The sequence below is a fragment of the Vulpes lagopus genome, chromosome 4, assembly GCF_018345385.1.
Source record: "Vulpes lagopus strain Blue_001 chromosome 4, ASM1834538v1, whole genome shotgun sequence".
In the NCBI taxonomy this organism is placed as follows: Eukaryota; Metazoa; Chordata; class Mammalia; order Carnivora; family Canidae; genus Vulpes; species Vulpes lagopus.
In genome coordinates this window covers 33371345-33391016 of record NC_054827.1, presented here as the reverse complement: position 1 = coordinate 33391016, position 19672 = coordinate 33371345, and the positions used below count along the sequence as shown (strand labels likewise).

The 19672-nt window shown below is 34.2% G+C and overlaps 1 protein-coding gene across 1 annotated transcript in view; it reads right to left on the bottom strand.

Annotated features, from left to right (window-relative positions):
- LOC121488699 (disintegrin and metalloproteinase domain-containing protein 5-like) overlaps positions 1 to 19672 on the bottom strand; it is a 142664-nt gene that overhangs the window by 96574 nt on the left and 26418 nt on the right. Inside the window, exons 8-11 of the mRNA XM_041751040.1 lie at positions 13225 to 13296; positions 12880 to 13043; positions 12018 to 12099; positions 5111 to 5247 (exon numbers count right to left, since the gene is read on the bottom strand). Of these exons, the coding sequence (XP_041606974.1) occupies positions 5111 to 5247; positions 12018 to 12099; positions 12880 to 13043; positions 13225 to 13296 (455 nt within the window). The remainder of the gene's footprint in view (positions 1 to 5110; positions 5248 to 12017; positions 12100 to 12879; positions 13044 to 13224; positions 13297 to 19672) is intronic.

Below are 19672 nucleotides of genomic sequence, written 5' to 3'. Positions count from 1 at the left end.
CTTGGATATTAGCCCTTTATTTGATATGTCATTTGCAAATATCTTCTCCCATTCGGTGGGTTGCCTTTCAGTGTTGACTGTTTCCTTTGCTATGTAGGAGCTTTTTTATCCTGATGAAGTTCTGAGAGTTCATTTTTGCTTTTCTTTCCCTTGCTTCTGGAGATGTGTCTATCAAGAAGTTGCTGCAGCTGAGGTCAAAGAGGTTGTTGTTGCCTGTGTTCTCCTCAAGGATTTTGGTGGTTTTCGGTCTCCCATTTATGTCTTTCATTCACTTTGCTTTGTGTGTGGTGTAAGAAAGTGATCCAGTTTTATTCTTCTGCAGGTGGCTGTCTGATTTCCCCAACATCATTTGTTGAAGAGACTTTCTTTTCCCCCCACTGGATATTCTTTCCTGTTTTGTCGAAGACTAGTTGACTATAGAGAGAACTGAGGATCCGTTTTTGGATTCTCTAGTCTCTTCCATTAATCTATGTGTCTGCTTTTGTGCCACTACCATACTGTCTTGATGATCACAGCTTTGTAAAACAGCTTGAAGTCTGGAATTCTGATGCCTTCAGTTGTGCTTTTCTTTTGAAACATTACTTTGGATGTTTGGGGTCTTTTCTGGTTGCATACAAATTTTAGGATTCTTTGTTCTGGCTCTCTGAAAAATGCTAGTGTTATTTTGGTAGGGATTGCAATGAATGTGTATGTTGGATAGCATAGACATTTTAACAATATTTGTTCTTCCAATCCATGAACATGGAATGTTTTTCCATTTTTTGTGTCTTCTTCAATTTCTTTATACATTCTACAGGGTATAGATCCTTTACCTCTTTGGTTAAGTTTATTCCTAGGTATCGTATGGTTTTTGGTGCAATTGCAAATGGGATTGATTCTTTGATTTCCCTTTCTGCTGCTTCAGAAGTGTATAGAAATGCAACAGATTTCTGTGCATTGACTGTATATCCTGTGACTTTACCGAATTTTCCTGTATCAGTTCTAGCAATTTTGAGGTGGAGTCTTTTGGATTTTGCAAGTTCCTTGTGATATGTCATGGAATTGACCTCTTTTTGTTGATTTTGAGGGGAGTTCTCTGTTCTTTTTAGACTTGAATGCCCATTTCCATCCCCAGATTAGGGAAGTTCTCAGCTATAATTTGTTCTAATAAACCTTCTGCCCCTTTTCCCTGCTTTTCTTTTTGGACTCCTATGATATGGATATCATTTCACTTTATGGAATTGCTGAGTTCCCTAAGTCTATCTTGGTGATCTAACAGTTTTCTCTCCCTCTTCTTTTAAGCTTCATTATTTTCCATAATTTTATCTTCTTATATCATTAATCCACTTTTCTGATTTCTCCATCCTTGTGTTTGTGGCTTCCACTTGGGACTGCATCTTGGTTATAGTATTTTTAATTTTGGCCTGGCTAGATTTTAGTTCTGTTATCTCCACAGTAAGGAATTCTCTAGTGTCTTCTATGTCTTTTTCAAGCCCAACTAGTATCCTTATAACAATCGCTTTAAATTCTACTTCAGACATCTTACTTATATATATATTGGTTAAATCCCTGGCCATGTGTTCTACCTCGTGTTCTTTATTTTGGGGTGAATTCTTCCATCTCATCTTTTTGTCCAGAAAGGAAAAAAAAAAGAAAGAGAAAGAAGATCAAACAACAACAACAAAGTAAAACAAAGAAAATGGGGCAGCGGGGGTGGGGGGACAAGAAAAGCAAAAAACAAGGTGTGTTTTGGTCTGCTTGTTAAAAGAATCTAGGTCCCAAGATAAAAAAAGAAATGAAGTAAGATGGAAGTAAGCAAAAAAAAAACAAACTATATATATGTGTACATATATATATAAAAATAAAACTTTTAAAATTTAATAAATTTTAAATTTATTAATAAATAAATTTTATAATAAATAAAATATTTAAAAAGGAATCAGAAAACATAAAATAAATGAAAAAATAAGAATAAAAGTAAAAAGGAAGCTACATCCTACTTCCCCTAGAGCTAATGCTTGCAGTACTCTGTGTCCAATAATCTTAGTGTGAGCTAGTTGTTTGTGCTGGTATTCTGGGGAAGGGCACTGCTGTGCTGATTCTCAGGCTGACTTGTTTTGCTGGGAATGCATTTCCAGGGCACAGGGGGCGGCAGAGCTAAGTGTAGGTGGCCATGGCCTTCACTAGGTGGTACTGGTTTGTTTCCTGAAGCCTTTCAACACTGATGGTGGGGATGAAAATTGCTGTGACCAGCTTTCTAGCCTCCAAGCTGGAAGTGTGTACCTCCTACTCTTCAGTGAGCCCTCACAGAAGAGCAATCAGTCACATCTGTGTCCCCGGTTTCCATCTGAACCCTATGTCACCCCGCCTGTGTCCAAGCCTTTCTATCTCAGGCATGCAACTGAGTTTCAAAACTCCAAATTTCAGGAACTCTTGTGGCATGGACCTGCACTGTTCCTCCTGGGGAGGATGTCACCATGCATGCCAGTCAGTCCCAGGAAAGTAGTCACACGACCATTTAGCAGTTCAAAGTTTATAGCAGAAAGCTGGCAACAAGACTCACTGCTCTCATCCCAGGAAAACTGTTGCAGGACCATGCCACAGTTCATCGTTTATAGTAAAAGCCAGCACTAAGATCTGCTCCTCTCCTCTGGCTTCCTGGTTCCCATGCCTGGGAACAGTGCATCAACTTGGCACCACCCATTCTTCCTGCATTCCAGGGTATCCTCAGGGCACCCTGTCACTCTTGGGATTCTATCCTTCTTTGCCATCTAAGGAGCTTTAAGCCAGGCACATTCCAGACAGTAGCAAACTTCCAAAGGTTCAGATTTTGTGCTCTGCAGCTTCTAATACCTTGCCATAGCAGCTATAAGCAGGTTCCCTCCCTACCACCAGATCCACAGCTTTATCTACCCCAAATGAACTTACCACCTCTTACCTCCCAAAATGTGGCCATTTTTCTACTTAAGACTTGGCAGATTTTGTTCTTTCAGAATCAGATTGATTTCTTGGGTGTTAATAATGATTTTATAACTATCTGGCTGTGTTTGAGGAACAGGACAATCTCAGGGTGCCCCTACTCCTCCCACCCCCTCCCTACCTCCCCCTTGCCCCTCCCCCTGGAGAGAGAATCTTAAGCAGGCTCCACACCAGGGTCAAGCTCACAATCCTGAGATCATGACTTGAGCCAAAATAAAGAGTCAGGTGCTTAATCAACTGAGCCCTTAATTTCTAAATTCTTGACATTATAGAACTAAATTGAATTTTATTAATACTCCACTCTTACATTTCTTATCAACAAACAAATAAAAATCATGAGCCAAAAACTCAAAACTAAAAACAGGGAAAATCTTATAAAACTAAATATGGATTCCAAAATTAACAGCTGAATAGAGAATGTGATTCTAAATTCTTGGCAGATGCCAAAATTCTGTAGAAACTAAACACAAATTGTTTAAAGCCTGGAAGCCCTGGCCAGAAATTACACAGTTAGAACATGGGAAAACAGCAGAAAGGCGTTGTAAGTGAACTTATACTGTTCTAGCTGCACTTCATGTCCTTCTCAGAGGAAATCCCAGTATTGATTAGGTTTGGGACAGATAAACACTGACAGGGAAACCTAGTAATAGTAACCTGCCTACCAGAAAAGCTTTCCATTGGACTAGCAATACAGCAAATGAACTAGCAATGAACGATCTGAAAATGAAATAAAGAAAACAATTCTATTCATAATAGTAAAAAAAAAAATAAAAAGGAATAAAATATTTGAAGATAAATTTAACAAAAACAAGTACAAGACATGTAAACTGTAAAAAACAATATATTACTGAAAAAAATTAAAGAAGACCCAAATTAATAAAGACATATATCATACTCAAGGATTAAAAGACTCAACATTATTAAGATGGCAGTTCTCCCATTATTGGCCTATGCAATTAAACAACACAATACTTACCAAAATCTTAGCAAGAGTTTTCATAAAAATTAGAAAGCTGATAATAAAATACACATGAAAGTACAAAAGATTAATTAAGTGGGGGAAAGGATGATCTTTTCAAACAATGACATTGGAATAACCAGAAACCTACCTACCAAAAATAAAAAGGAACTTAAACACATATACATAATTTATTCAAAATGTATCATAAAAATTAATATAAGAGCTATAAAACCATGATGCAAAAAATTGATAAATTATACTTCATAAAAAAATTTTTCTCAAAAAAGGCGCAATAAGAAAGAAATATTTGAAAATCAGGTATCTGGTAAAGAACTCCGAGCCAGAATATAAACAATCCTTACAACTCAATAAAAGTGTGAAAATTTCTACTTTGTTTTTCTTTAAATTGACAAGATTTTTGAATAGTATCTTCAAAGAAGATATACAAAGCTATTAAGCATGATAATATGTTCAACATCATTCAACATCATTAACTTAGAGAGAAATGCAGGTTAAAACCACTACGAGGTAATGCTACACACCAACTAAAATAATTTAAATTGAACATACTAAGCACACCAAGTCTTTATGTGGAACAACCAGGACTGGCCACATAATTTGTGGGAACCCAAGCAAAGTGGAAATATAGGGTCCCCTACTTATAAAGCAGGGAAAATATATTATTAATGTCACTAAAATAAAGTGTTTTCCTTTCCTCAGTAGTCTCTCTCAATGGGTCATGGTGTTATTTATTTACAATTTAACGTCTTTCTAAATAAAACAATTTTCTTAATTGTTAATATGAATTGTACTGTTCATCCTTTATTGTACAAAGCCAGTTTTAAATGGAATTATCAAAGCATTTAGCTTTATGCGGCATTACTGAATTTACACAATTCATATGCTTTTTCCCTAGAGGTTGCTTTCAATCTGGCCAAGGGAGAAAAATACAAGCCAGACTCCAGAATTTAGGAAGGAGGAAGAGTTTCATCAGGCATGGAGAGGCCTGCAAGAGTGTCAGTCCTATTTTGGCATGTGTTCCATTGTACTTGAAAAGAATGTATTCTATAGTGTTGGGTATAGTGTTCTATAATTGTCAATGTAGTTTGGTTAATAAGAAGTATAAAAATTCCTAACCAAAACAAACAAAAAATTTTAAAGGAATATGTGCAATAAAGAAAATTATCTTACACTGCTTTACGTGACATTGTGCAAACATCTCCTGAACAATAGCAAATGTCAGGATCATCATAACTCAATCCCAGATTAAAGCCAAGCAACTGCACGATACTGACAGTGTATGACTCCAAGGATAAACCCTCTGGATACTAAATATAAGGAAAAAGAAAAGAGTTAGCTAAGAATCCTATACTATTCTATAATAAAATTACTATAATAAAAAGTGTATGCTATGCTAAATAATAAAAAATAGTACATAAACTCATTTTTAAAATCAATGCATTCAAAATGTCTACGTAGATACAACTGTAGTAGAGTTATATAAGCATATGGACCATAGACATTAAATATGGATGAGTGAACAAATAGTTTAATTTCAAAATACTAATACTTAATGACAATACTAGCTACCTAGCTAATCTAACAGAGTCTCAAACACCATACTGTATTGATTCTTTGAGTCATTTTAAATAAAATGACTTTAATCTTTTCTTTTAACAATCAATTGTATATTCTCTTTGTAGTAGGCAGCCTCTGACATGAATCCCAATGATCCACCTCCTGGCATTCACGTCCTTGTGTATTCCTACCCTGTGTGTATAGGTTGGACTTACTGACTTTCTTCTAATTAACTAAATGTAGCAGAACAGATGGCTCATCATTTCCAAGATAGATTATAAAAAGACTGACTTCCTGGTTTCCTGTGTGATGTGGTAGAAGAAAAAAAAAAAAAAAGACTGACTTGGATTCTAAGTCTCACTCAGTCTCTCCAGGTGAAGCCAGCTGTGACATCATGAAGTAGGCTTGTAGGGAGGCCCACATGCATGAGTTTGAAACAGATTTTATGAGATCTGCTATAGCAAAATGACTAACTTTGGAAGGTTGAACCCTGAGATAATTACAGCACTCCTTGACACCTTGACCTCATGCACCTAGACTCTTGGCCCACATAACTGAATTGTTTTCATCTGCTAAGTTTGCTGTAATAGGTTACACAGCAATAGAAAATTAATAACCCTCATGAAGTATCATTGTTCTCCTTTGGGTCATTTCCAATTTCTACACAAAGATGTTTATAGAAGCTTCATTCATAATTCCCAAAACTCACAAGTAACCACAATGTCCCTCAATAGGTGAGCAGATAAATAAGTTGTGATATATTTCAGACAATGGCATATTATGCAGCATTAAAAAGAAATGAGCTATCAAGTCATGAAAAGAAATGGAGGAAGTCTAAGTGCATATTACCAAGTGAAAAAAGCAAGGCTACATACTGAATGATTCCAACTACATGGGAGTGCATAAAAAAACTATGGAGACAATAAAAAGGTCCATTTTTGCAGGCAGGGAGAGGAGAAATTAATAGGCAGAACATAGAGTATTTTTAGGGCAATGAAAATATTTTGCATAATAATACTATGATAATGGAGAACTATCATCTTTTGTCCAAACTCATAAACAATGCCAAGATTGAGTCCTAATGTGAACTATGGACTTTGGGTGATTTTGATGGGTCAATGTAGGTTCATCCTTAGTAAAATATATACCATTCTGGTGAGAGATGTAGATAATGAGGGAGGCTGTGCATGTGTGTGGGCAAGTGGTATATGGGTAGTCTGTGTTACCTTTCACTCAGTTATGTGGTGAACCTAAAACTGTTCTTAAAAGATAGTCTTTAAAAAGGTGATGGGTTCCTTATGACCCAGGCTACAGCACTGTGAACAAGTGGCAAATAAAGAACTATTCAGAGAAGGCATCCTTGATCCATAATATGTCTTGCCTTCATGTATATAAAGACTCATTATAGGGGATCCCTGGGTGGAGCAGCGGTTTAGCGCCTGCCTTTGGCCCAGGGCACGATCCTGGAGACCAGGGATGGAATCTCACGTCGGGCTCCCTGCATGGAGCCTGCTTCTCCCTCTGCCTGTGTCTCTGCCTCTCTCTCTCTCTCTCTCTCTCTCTCTCTCTGTGTGTGTGTGTGTGTGTGTCTATCATGAATAAATAAATAAAATCTTTTAAAAAAATTAATTCCCTTAAAATTTTTTTTAAAAATAAAGACTCATTATATACAAGGTACTTTAGTTATGCACTGGCCTACAAGGATTCCTTATACTTCCACTTGTGTTTCTCCCTTTTACTCTCATAATAAAATGCTTTCTTTGCTGTTTAGCACAACTTATGCCGTATTCTGTAATTTCATTATCCCTGAAATTTGGTAATATGAATCAAATTGTATTAATGGGTTAATTGCATTCGTTACAGAAATGACTTTGATTTTCTGTATTGTGATGTTTAGATATCTGGGGCCTTGCCAATGCTAGACTCCTCCCAGGGTTATCCAATTAAGATAGTAAAACAACTTACCTGCAAGTGTGCCTTTCATATGGAAACCAATCAACCTACAGCCCATATACCCTACCACCTCTTTTATGAGGCTCACATACTCAGGCCACTCTCCACCTGCCAAAATCAGGTAGTAGAGCCAGATACCAGAAAACCAGACACAGTCTCTATGCAAGAAAGCCTGCCGAAATTATTCAAACTAGCCAAACCTACGCCTGCTTACTTTGCCTTACCCATTCCTCCCTTAAAGAACCAACAAAGGCTCTTGTCCACATTTCCTCCATGCTCCCTTTGCTGCCTGAACAACCCTAATGCTTCCTTCTATGGCCCTTGCAAGGCATGCCTTCTGTTTCTAGGGAACTATATGTTAAGCTTCTTCCTGCATTACCATGTCTGCATGTCTTCCAATACCTGATGAAAATAAACTAGATTAGTTCCACTTTTGTCCAGTTAGTTAATTCAAACTAGACTACAACCAAATTAGTTGCAAATATATACTGTAAACTCTATGACAGCTGCCTAAGGAGTTTTTTTTTTTAATATAATTGATATGCTAAGAGAGGAGAGGGAATAGAATCCCATGAGATGTACAATTAAAACCACAGAAAGCAAAAAATGAGACAGGAAGATTTTAAGATTTTTTTAAATTTATTTATGTTAGACATAGAGACAGAGAGAGGCAGAGACACAGGCAGAGGGATAAGCAGACTCCATGCCCGGAGCCCGATGTGGGACTCGATCCCGGGACTCCAGGCCCGCGCCCTGGGCCAAAGGCAGGCACCAAACCGTTGAGCCACCCAGGGATCCCCGAGACAGGAAGATTTTAAAAAGAAATAAGAAACCAGGACAGTGAATAAAAAAATAGATAAAATTCAACATCCATTTATGATTAAGATATCTCAACAAAGTGGGTATAGAGGGAATATACCTTAACATAATAAGGACCATATATGACAAGCTCACAGTTATCATACTCAAAGGTGGAAAACTGAGAGCTTTTCCTCTCAGATAACACACAGGATAACACACAAGGATCCCATTCCTGCTACTTTTATTTAACATAGTATTAGAAATATGCAAATAATGGAACTGGACTCCTATTTCACACCATTTACAAAAAGGAACTCAAAATGAACTAAATACTTACATGTAAGAAATGAAATTATAAAACTATTAGAAGAAAACATAGTGAAAAAAATCTTGACATTGGTCTTGGCAATAATTTTATGGATATGACACCAAAACCACAAACAACAAGTTTCATTACTATAAAAGTTTCTGCATGGAAAAGAACCAATCAATAAAACAAAAAGGCAACTTAGAGATTAGGAAAAATAGGTTTTCAAAATACAGATCTGATAAAGGGTTAATATCCAAAATATATTAGAAACTCATACAACTCACAATCAAAGCCAAATAAGAATCCCTGTATTAGGAACTCATACAACTGATAAAGAAATGGTCAAAGAAATGGTGCCTGGGTGGCTTAGTCAGTTGGGCATCCAATTCTTGATTTCAGCTCAGTCATGATCTCAGGATCATGAGATTGAGCTCCATATTGGGCTCTATACTCAGCATGGAGTCTGCTTCTCCCTCTCCTGCTCCTCCTCACCACTCTCTCTCTTAAAAAAATAAATAAAATCTTTTTTAAAAAAATAAATGGTCAAAGGACCTGAATAGACATTTCTCCAAAGAGAATATTCAAATAGACAACAGGTATATGGAAAGATACATGCTCAGCATCACTAATCATCAGGGAATTACAGGTATCATTTCACATCTATTAGAATGACTATTATCAAAAAGACAAGAGATAATAAATGCTGGTGAAGAAAATGGAACCCTTGTACACTGTTGATAAGAATGTAAATTGGTACCAACAATATGGAAAAGTGTGGCGATTCCTGAAAAAAACTAAAAATAGAGCTGTCATATGAATCATCAGTTCCACTTCTGGGTATATATACCTGGAAAAAAGAAAACCTCTGTCTCAAGGAGGTATTTGTACCCTATGTTCATTACATCTATATTTACAACAGCCAAGACATGATAACAACCTAAGTGTCCACTGATAGATGAATGGAAAAGGAATATAGTGACATAGTAATAATACAATTGTATTATATATTTGTATTGTATATTTGAAAGTTGCTAAGAAAGTAGATCTTAAAGGTTCTTATCGCACACACACACACACACATACACACACATAGCAACTGTGTGAGATGATAGATGTGTTCACTAACCTAATTATGAAAATATTTCACAACATACACATATATCAAATCATTATGCTGTACGTCTTAAACAATATTATGTCAATTATATCTCATTAAAGGTAGAAAAATGGACCTTATGTATAAATTCAGCAAGGTTAAAAAAATTCAGCAAGGTTATATATACAAATATGTATAAAAATAGACTATATATATATATATATATATATATATATATATACCCTAGCAGTGAAAAATTAGAAGATGAATTTAAACAATCAATATCAGTTATAACAGCATCAGGATATATAAAATAGCTATGAATAAATTTAGCAGAAGATATATGAAATCTCAGAGAATTTTTATTTTAGAGAATTTTTATTTTACTTTTATTTTTTAAGATTTTATTTATTTATCCATGAGAGACACAGAGAAAGAGGCAGAGACACAGGCAGAGGGAGAGGCAGGCTCCATGCAAGGAGCCCAATGTGGGACTCGAACCCAGGAATCCAGGATCATGCCCTGTGCCAAAGGCAGGCAAGCGCTCAACCGCTGAGCCACCCAGGCATCCCTCTACAGAGAATTTTTAAAAGACATCAATAAATGGAGAGATAAATCATGTTAGTGGACACTGGAAGATCCAATGTTGTTAAAATAAATTTCCCCTAATTTATTTATAAATTATACACCATTCCAATCAAAATCTAAGTAAGCCTCTGCATCTGTGTATCTGTGTGTCTGCATGTAACTAGAAAAGCTGATTTGAAAACCTTTATGAGAATACAAAGCTGTATATAGACAACTGACAAAGAACAAAGTTGGAGGACTTTATCTTGATTTCAAGACATTTAATAAGGCCACCATATTCAAGGAAGTAATTATTTAATTATTTTGTCACTTTAAAAAAGCCTCTTAAAATATTATGATTGGTCGCTATCTTTCTGAAATCTAATCTTCAAACTCTTTGTTGCTAGTATTAACATAAATAACATTTTTACATTTATATTTTAATTTTATAATGATATTTTTACAGTATTCTTGCTAAACTGATATTTTCATCTTTTTTATTTACAAATTTCTATTTTAAAAATGTCAATCAAAATTAGTCTTAAGAATGGCATCAGGAAAATACACATACTAACCTCTTTTTTTTTTTTTACTAACCTCTTATATTCAATAATTCTTATCACCTGCTTTATTTGCTTTACACACACACACGTGCACAATCTAAAAATTAGTCCTCAGCAATGAAACATTGTTTTTAAGAATGAACAACAGTGATGAAGACTTGGACAATTTCTGATGGTCTTTCCTCAAGCTTTGGCTAAAGGAAGACCAAAAGCAATCACTGAGAATAAAAACAAATCCCTATAAAATGTCTGTTTTCTTAGCCATGGTAACAAACCCAGACTGGTTTTGGATTTATCTAATCAATCAATATGTAATTTATAGGAAAGATAACAAGTAGATATCAGACTGATTATAAGTATCTAATCTGTCAATAACAATTCACTTCATTGTACATGCTACCAAAATACAACCAACTGTACTGCTGGCTCAGTACAAAGTGTAGACTTCTTTTTTTGAAGTATTCTGTTAGTTCCTTTCCCTACTTTTTATACAAGTTGTTGCAAAAGGAATATAAATCTATAGTAGGAGCTTATTCTCACTTTTACCAGAAAACAGTAATTATGAATATTTGATGGCTGTTTCTTCCTCCAACAGTCTGCTCATCCCAAACACCCCAAAAAATTGAAAGCATTAATAAAATAGTCACCTTAAAATAGAAAAAATAACAATCAAATAATAAAAAAATCACATGAATTTACACCAATTATTAATGTTGGGAGAAAAGCTAGTATGTTTAATAACATTAAAATTACATTGATTATGTAATAAATATTGATGCAAGTATGCCAATGTTCAAAAAATTTATTTAGGTCAAATATGTTTTTTTTAAATATGGCATTATAATCAGTTCAATTTATAAATGTTCTTTTTTTCTTAAGATTTATTTATTATTTTAGGAGACTAAGGGGCAGAGGGAGAAGGAGAGAGAGAATCTCAAGCAGACTTCCCACTGAGCACAGAGCCAATGCAGGGCTCAATCCCACAACCCTGAGATCATGATATGAGCCAAAAATCAAGAGTTGGATGCTTAATGGACTGAGCCATCCAGGAACCCCTAAATTTTCTATTTCTAAAAGCAATTATATACAGTTTAATATTTAAGCTCCAAATTAGTAATATAAAAACTATTAACAGATTAATAAACTAAGCAATAGATATATTCATTCCTTAAAATATTTAGGAAATTTTGAAACATGAAAATAATGAGGAACTGGAAAATAATTACATACCAGAGCAACTCCTACAGCAAAATTTTTATTACATATTTTTCCAGGAAATGTGGCTCCTATAAAACTAGGATATTTCTGGAAGCTAAAAAATAATAATTTTCCTCAGAATTGCATATGAGTGGTATTATTAATGACAATCATTTTCATAGCAACAAATATTACCAAACAATTACTATGGCCTAAACTACTCTGAATTAAACTATTTAAGTACATTTTTCTCAAACCATCAATGTTAAGAGCAATTTAATATTTTGTAAATTTTAAATTTAATAAACATCTGGAAGTATAATAAGGATAAGGCCTAATAATTTATGCAAAAGGTTATTGCACTAATGTTTATAGTTTTTATGCTATTTCCCTGTACATTTATAGCTCTAAAAATAAAATTTTCTGTGATTTTCTTATTTACTAATTCACTAAAGATTAATATATTTTTCTGCACATAAGATTCTAGAGCATGTAACAATTCCATATATTCATGCTATTAAAAAGTCAGATAAAGAAAAAGGTCAGATGAGAGACAAGATTGTGAGACAGCAGCAAGTAGTATAACTTTATAAACCAGAGGAAAACAAAGAAATTATATCACTCATAATTAATCTCTCTTAGATATTTCAGTACTTTTATGTAATTTTACTTATATCAGATAATTTTATGTCAGCTTATAAAAGTATTTTTTAAGTATTGCCTCACATCAGCTCCTTGAGGACAAAGACTCTTAACTTATATGCTTTTCCCATCCCATGATGCATATCAAATTTAGAGCAACATAACATTTAAATGCTTATTTTTTATAATTAACATATGAGATCACTTCAAGTTATTCCTTTAATGCTATACAAATATGGAATGCTGTACTCACGCAAACAAATATGTAACCTGATGAGGTCGGGAGATATGCTTGTATTTCCATTCTAAAAATCTAGATAATATATTATTAGGATCTCCTATAGTAGAAATTTTGTTTTTATTTGACCAGATTTCTATGGAAGATATTACAACAGTCAGTTTTAACTGGGAAAACATCTAAAAAAAAAAAAAAACAATAATAAATTTTAACATTTTAAACTTTCAGAAAAATGCATATAAAATAATTCAGTATTTTGATTTTGGGAATTTCAATAGCACAGCAAAACACTATACATATCAATTCATATTACTTTTACTTTTACAAAACAAAAAAACAAAATAGTTTTTTAAAACTTACAGTGTTAACAAAGCCAATTATCTGAATAACCTTCTGTGTTACAGCCTTTATATCAGAGCCCATGTAATCAAACTGAAAAAGATAAACTATTTTTAAAAATTAGTGGATGCCATCAAGAATATATTACACATCTTTTACATGCACAATGTGCTACATTTTAAAGTAGCCATAGGGCTACATTCCAGTTGAAATTCAGGAAATCAATAATGATGTATAAACAATGATTTCCAAAAATTAATAAGTAAATAAACTCAATTTATAACTTAATGTATATAAGAAGTAAATAAAAATATTTAATAACATGATTTTAATGTTTAGTGCACTCAACTTGTGGCATTACTTATTGCTTATAAAAATTTAATCATTAATTTTTTAATGTGGTATCTTAAAGTGCACTTATTTCTAAAATAACAACATATAATCACAAACCAAAACATATAAGCACAAAGAGGTGGAAAATCCTAAATGAGAGGTTCACTCTTAATGTGACTCTGGATACTGCGTTTGGTATATCCTTTCATATCACCATGTAACTCATGTTCTAAATTCTTATTCCAATAAGCTCTTTCTATGTCTAATTGCTTTAGAATGCCAAGACAGGACAGCCCTGGTGGCGTAGTGGTTTAGTGCTGCCTGCAGCCCAGGGTATGGTCCTGGCGACCCGGGGTCCAATCCGACGTCAGGCTCCCTGCATGGAGCCTGCTTCTCCCTCTGCCTGTACCTCTCTCTCTCTCTATCTCTCTCTCTGTGTGTGTCTCTCATGAATAAATAAATAAATAAATCTTTAAAAAAAAAAAAAAAGAATGCCAAGACAATGTGAAATAACAATGGTGATGTCAGGTATGTGAGCTTTGCTCTGGATTTTTTATTGGAAAACTTCAAATATTTCATCATTTAATGTTCAGTTTAAGATGAGTATTCTAGATTGTGTTGAGAAAAAACTAAATCTTTTTATTTCCTAAATGTTTACAAAAAACAAGAGTTGAATTTTCATCAATAGCCATTTTGATGGTGATTGACAATGGCTTTTATCTTTTGACCTATTGATACATTTCATGAATAGATTACTTACACTATACCATCTTATTCCTTGATCAAAGCATTACATTCTATTAATTTGCTATCAAAATTAATATTTTATTTAGAAGTTTATAGCTTTAATATGGACCTGTTTCTCATGTGTTTGTATATGTGCACACACTTTGTCATAATTGATTGAGCAAATGAATGTTGCTTAGTAAATATGAGAGCACCACTTAAAACTAAGTTGCATTTTTTCCTATGGCCTAAAATTGTATTAGTACATGAATTATGTCTTGCCAAAACACTTAAAAACTTTCCTTTAAAGCTATACCTAACACAGGCAACTGAAAAAAATTCTTTTTTCCCCAGCTTTTTATGATATAGTTAATATATAATATTGTGTAGGTTTAAGGTGTAAAACATGATTTGACTTAAATTCTTATCTCCCTTGGAGAATTCATTAAATTTGTACTTGTTAATTTTAATCTTCTCCAAAGTCATAGTTATATCATCTTAATCTTTACTAACATCATAATAAGTATTTGTCCTTTTTGCTTAATTATACTTTCTACCATTTATTTTTCAACAAGCTCTTAAATTTATTTATTTTAATGTTTCTGTTTATCAACTTATGTTTTATTAACTATTGTCTATTCTCCTCACATTCCTCATTTTACGGTTTTAGATACTATCCTCTGTGGTAGGCATTCTAGCTATTTACCAATATTCAGCTCTCTTCTAGTTCAGGAGCCCTTCCTTTCTCAATATAGGCATGGCCAGTTTATTCACTTTGGACAATGAAGTGAGGGCAAAGTGATAAATGACACTTCTGAGACAAAGTATTTCTCTACTATGGCTCACGTCTGTCTGGTCTGCTCTTCTATTGGCTTGGAAATTGGGAGAGAAAACCTATCAGTAAAGAAATACCAAAAATCTTAAGCATTTGGAAGGCTGAGCCAACACATGGAATACAGTTGTCTAGAGAGTCACCTAGATCCATGGCTGACATCACATCAACAAAAATTAAACTGCATTTAGCTATTACTATTTTGCTTTTTTTTCTTTTTTGATGTCTGAATAATATTCCATGGTATATATATATACCACATCTTCTTTACCCATTCATCACTTGATGACATTTGGGCTCACTCTATAGTTTGGCCATTGTTGATAATGCTATTATAAACATTGGGTTGCATACATCCCTTCAAATCTGCATTTTAGAGTTAGAATGTATGTATGCTAAGTGAAATAAGTCAGAGAAAGACAAATACCAAATGATCTCACTCATATGTGGAATTTAGGAAAGAAAACAGATGAACATATGGGAAGGGGGAAAAAAAAGGAAAGAGGGAAACAATCCATAAAGGATTCTTAATGATAGAGGACAAGGGGCACCTGGGTGGCCTAGCTAGTTAAGTATCTGCCTTTGGCTCAGGTCATGATTCCAGGGTACTGGGATTGAGCCCTGCATCGGGCTTCCTGCTCAGCAGAGAGCCTGCTTCTCCCTCTCCCTCTGCCTCTCTCCCTGAGAATTCTCTCTCTCTCTCTCTCTCTCTCTCTCTCTTTCCCTCCCTTTTCCTTTTCCTCTCTTTCTCTCCACTCCCTCTCAAGAAAAAGAAAAAAGAAAAAACTGATAGAGAATAAACTGAGGGTTGATGGAGGGGGAGGATGGAGGATGGGTTAAATGAATGATGGATATTAAAGAGGGCACTTGTGATGAGTAGTGCATGTTACATGTAAATGATGAATTACTGAATTCTACTCTAGAAACCAATATTGTACTCTATGTTAACAACCAAAATTTAAATTTAAAAACATGCAAAGAAAAAGAAAAGGACCAAGTTAATTACCAAAATCAGGAATGAAAAGGGAGACATTATAGTAATCCAGTAGTATGCTATAGCAGGCTTATACTGGTTCACTACAGCTGATTTTTAAATTTTCAACCCAATTTTTAAACAGCTATTACTAAATTATATACATTTTCAACCAAGTTAAATTAAAAATAAAGGTAATAAATACATTTAAAAAAAGATTTTTTATCATAGTACAACCTAGCCTGCTATAATTAATCCTTATGCTCCAAATTTTTAAAATATTGTATAAAATTCATTAATTTCTAAATAACTTATAATTATAATTTTGTGTTTCCACTCTGAAAAAGTTACTCATGATAGTATTTAAAATTTTTTCACTGTATTATTTTTCGTTATCTCCTTTAATTCTTGTTTTAGTATATTATGATAGAGTTTTGGCATATTGGTTTTTACTTTTACAAAATTATTGGTGTTTTCCTTGTGACCTAGAAATGACTACTGATGTATGTATTTCCTACAGACATCTTTAGGAATTTGAATATATGTGACACCTATTCAGAAGGTACAAAGGTAAATAAGTGTTTAGTGAAGCTGGCTAATAAATAATTTGATCTCTGTTAACATGTTTTTTCCATATCTTAAAGGCTAAGAAAAATGCCTTAATGTACTCCACTATAGTTTTGGGTTTTGATATATTTCCAGAGGTTTTGTTTTTTAGTTTCTTCATAACTCACTTGTCAACTAAGGGTTCACTATTAGAAATGCATCTTTAACTTGAATTGTGCTTTTCAACCTAAATATCTTCATTCTTCTACTTTAGGCTTTGTATCCTGAATTTACCTGTTAGTAATACCACCTTGATCATCTTTTTAATTGACAATCCCGGTATATTTTTGAAGGTCTTTTTAAAAAAAATTTATTCTTAACAATGCCATTTTGTTTAAGCTGTCTCACATATGTCATGTAAGCTGAGAATCTTTGCACTTTAAAGAGATAGTTAACCTACTCACATTGTAATCAATGGAGCTGATCTATAATTTTCTGTTTTCTTATTCATGTCTTCATGGTATTTCCTTTTGACTTTTGTTAGGTTATATATGAATATTTGGGGGCTGATTTTAAAGTTACACATTTGAGATTGTATATTCAGATATGTTTAAACATTGTAAAACAAGTTTCTCCATTTTTATCCACCAGACCACTTACACAAAACCTCTTATAAGGTAACAATAAAAAATTTCTAGGACTTAGCAGTATTAAACTATTGTTTTCAAAATTCTTACTATCTCTTAGTATGAATTTGATGGATATGATTAAGTAAATGAAACAACCCCACACACTGCCAAGTGATTAGAAGCAGCAGTATATTTCTTTCTTTTTTACTTAGTGATAAAGTCTGCGTAAATATTTTTTTGAAATACCTATTCCTTGTTACTCTGCTCCAAAATTTTTAGATCAACTTTATTGAGGTATAATTTACATACAATTACATTCAGAAGTCATTAATTTTGATAAGTACAACTTACTTTTTATTATGAAAAAAATCAGTATACATAAAATTTAAAATTCAAAGACTATCCTTATATCCTTCAATTAGATGAATCTACTACTAATGTTAGATAAATTTCCATATATATATATCTTTATCTATTTATAGAGGTAGATCTGGGCATACATTGTTCATTTTTCTGGACTATTTGATATTAAATTGCAAAGACTTCCACATGTACTCCCTAAGAATAAGGATTTTCACCTGTTTGCCCACTACAGCATTATCATAAGGAAGAAACAACATTAGCTCAATAATATTGTAACATAATATTGCCAGAGAGTGAAGCTAATCTGTGGCCCTTTCCATTGCTGAATACAGCTTCCATCTAACCCTGCCAACAAAGAAACCTAACCAGAGCTCCCTGAAATCCTGGTAGCCCACCCAACAGGCCCAATTAGAAACACTTGAACAGAAAGCCTGGCAAGTGTCTCTGTATCTACAGAACCAGGATGATGGTCCTCACTGGCCAGGGAGTTGAGGTTGCAATTCTGTCTGATTAGATCCATAAAGAAGGAGCTTTCTAGGTAAGGGCCTGTTCTGCAGCTGAAACCAGGCATGAAACTAATTTACAGCCATCCCCAAAGGTGAATACAGTCTCAAGCCCATCTGAGAAAGAAACATAATTGGAGCTCCAGGATTCTGTGTATCCCATCTTGCAACTCCAATTAAAGTAGATTTTGACCACCTAGGTAAAGCTAGGTTGGTGGCCTGTCCAGGCCAAGGAATTTGGTGCATAGTTCTGCCTAATATGATTCTGAAACAAGAGACAACCACAGTCGTGTTCTGTATTGAGGACACTGCAATGCCTGGAAACTAATTCATATCCCAGCTCACTGCTGAATATAGCCTTCATCCATCTAACCAGGAACATAACAGAACACAGGGTGCTACATAGCCTACCGTACAACTCTGCCTACAGTAGTACTTAAGTAATGAACAGATCTTTGCCTTCCACACCTGTAGAGCAGAACTAGTAGCCTCATCTGGCCAGGAATTCAATGCATAGAACTGCCTGACTTGGGTCCACAAACATGAGCTGTAGAAGCCATGAGGCTCATTCTGCTGCCATACCAGGACAATAACCTAATACATAACCCTGCCCAATACTGAGTATATATACAGTCCTGAAGCCTAGGAATTCTGATTAGAGAATCCAGGCAACTGCAGAGCCTATCCTACAGCTTCACTTGGGCAAGGAACTAAGTCAGTATTCCTATACAATGGTTTTCAGCCAGCAGCACCTACCCTCAACTTCAAAGCTCAGTCAGTAGTCTCACCCAAAAATATGCATTGATAGTGAATACCACTTGCCCAAGGATGCTACCAGCTGACATATCCAGGGCTCAATTTAAGGCAAATGGTGAATGACTATCTCTACTAAAGCAACCTATAAAATCTGGGAGGAAAAAAAATCACTTATTCAATGGGAAGATACTGACATAAGGAATCAAGATCATGAAAATTTGGAAAAACAAGGTACCACCAAAGGAAACTAATAGATCTCCAATAACTCATCACAATGATATAGAGATCTACAAACTGTCAGAGAATTTGAAGTAATTGCCTTAAAGAAGCTTAGTGAACCACAAGAACATGCAAATAAAATTAGGAAAACAATGCATAAACAAAATGAGGAATTCAACAATAGAAATCATTTTAAAAAATGACATCTTGAACCTGAAAAATACAAAAACTTAACTGAAGAGTTCAATAGAGAACTCCAAGAGCAGACTTTACCATGCAGAAGAAAGATTCATGATCCCCAAAATAGGGCATTTTAAATTATCCAGAGGATCGAAAAAACAAAGAATGAAAAAGTGAGGAAAGTCTACAGGACTTATGGGAACAATAAAAAAGAAACAATATCTGTGGGAGGGGCAAGATGGCAGAAGAGTAGGGGTCCTCAACTCACCTGGCCCCACAAACTTACCTAGATAACTTTTAAAACATCCTGAATACCTGTGAATTCAACCTGAGATTTAAAGAGAGAGCAACTGGAATGCTACATAGAAATTTTCACCTCTAACAAGGTAGGAAAGTGGGAAAATAAAAT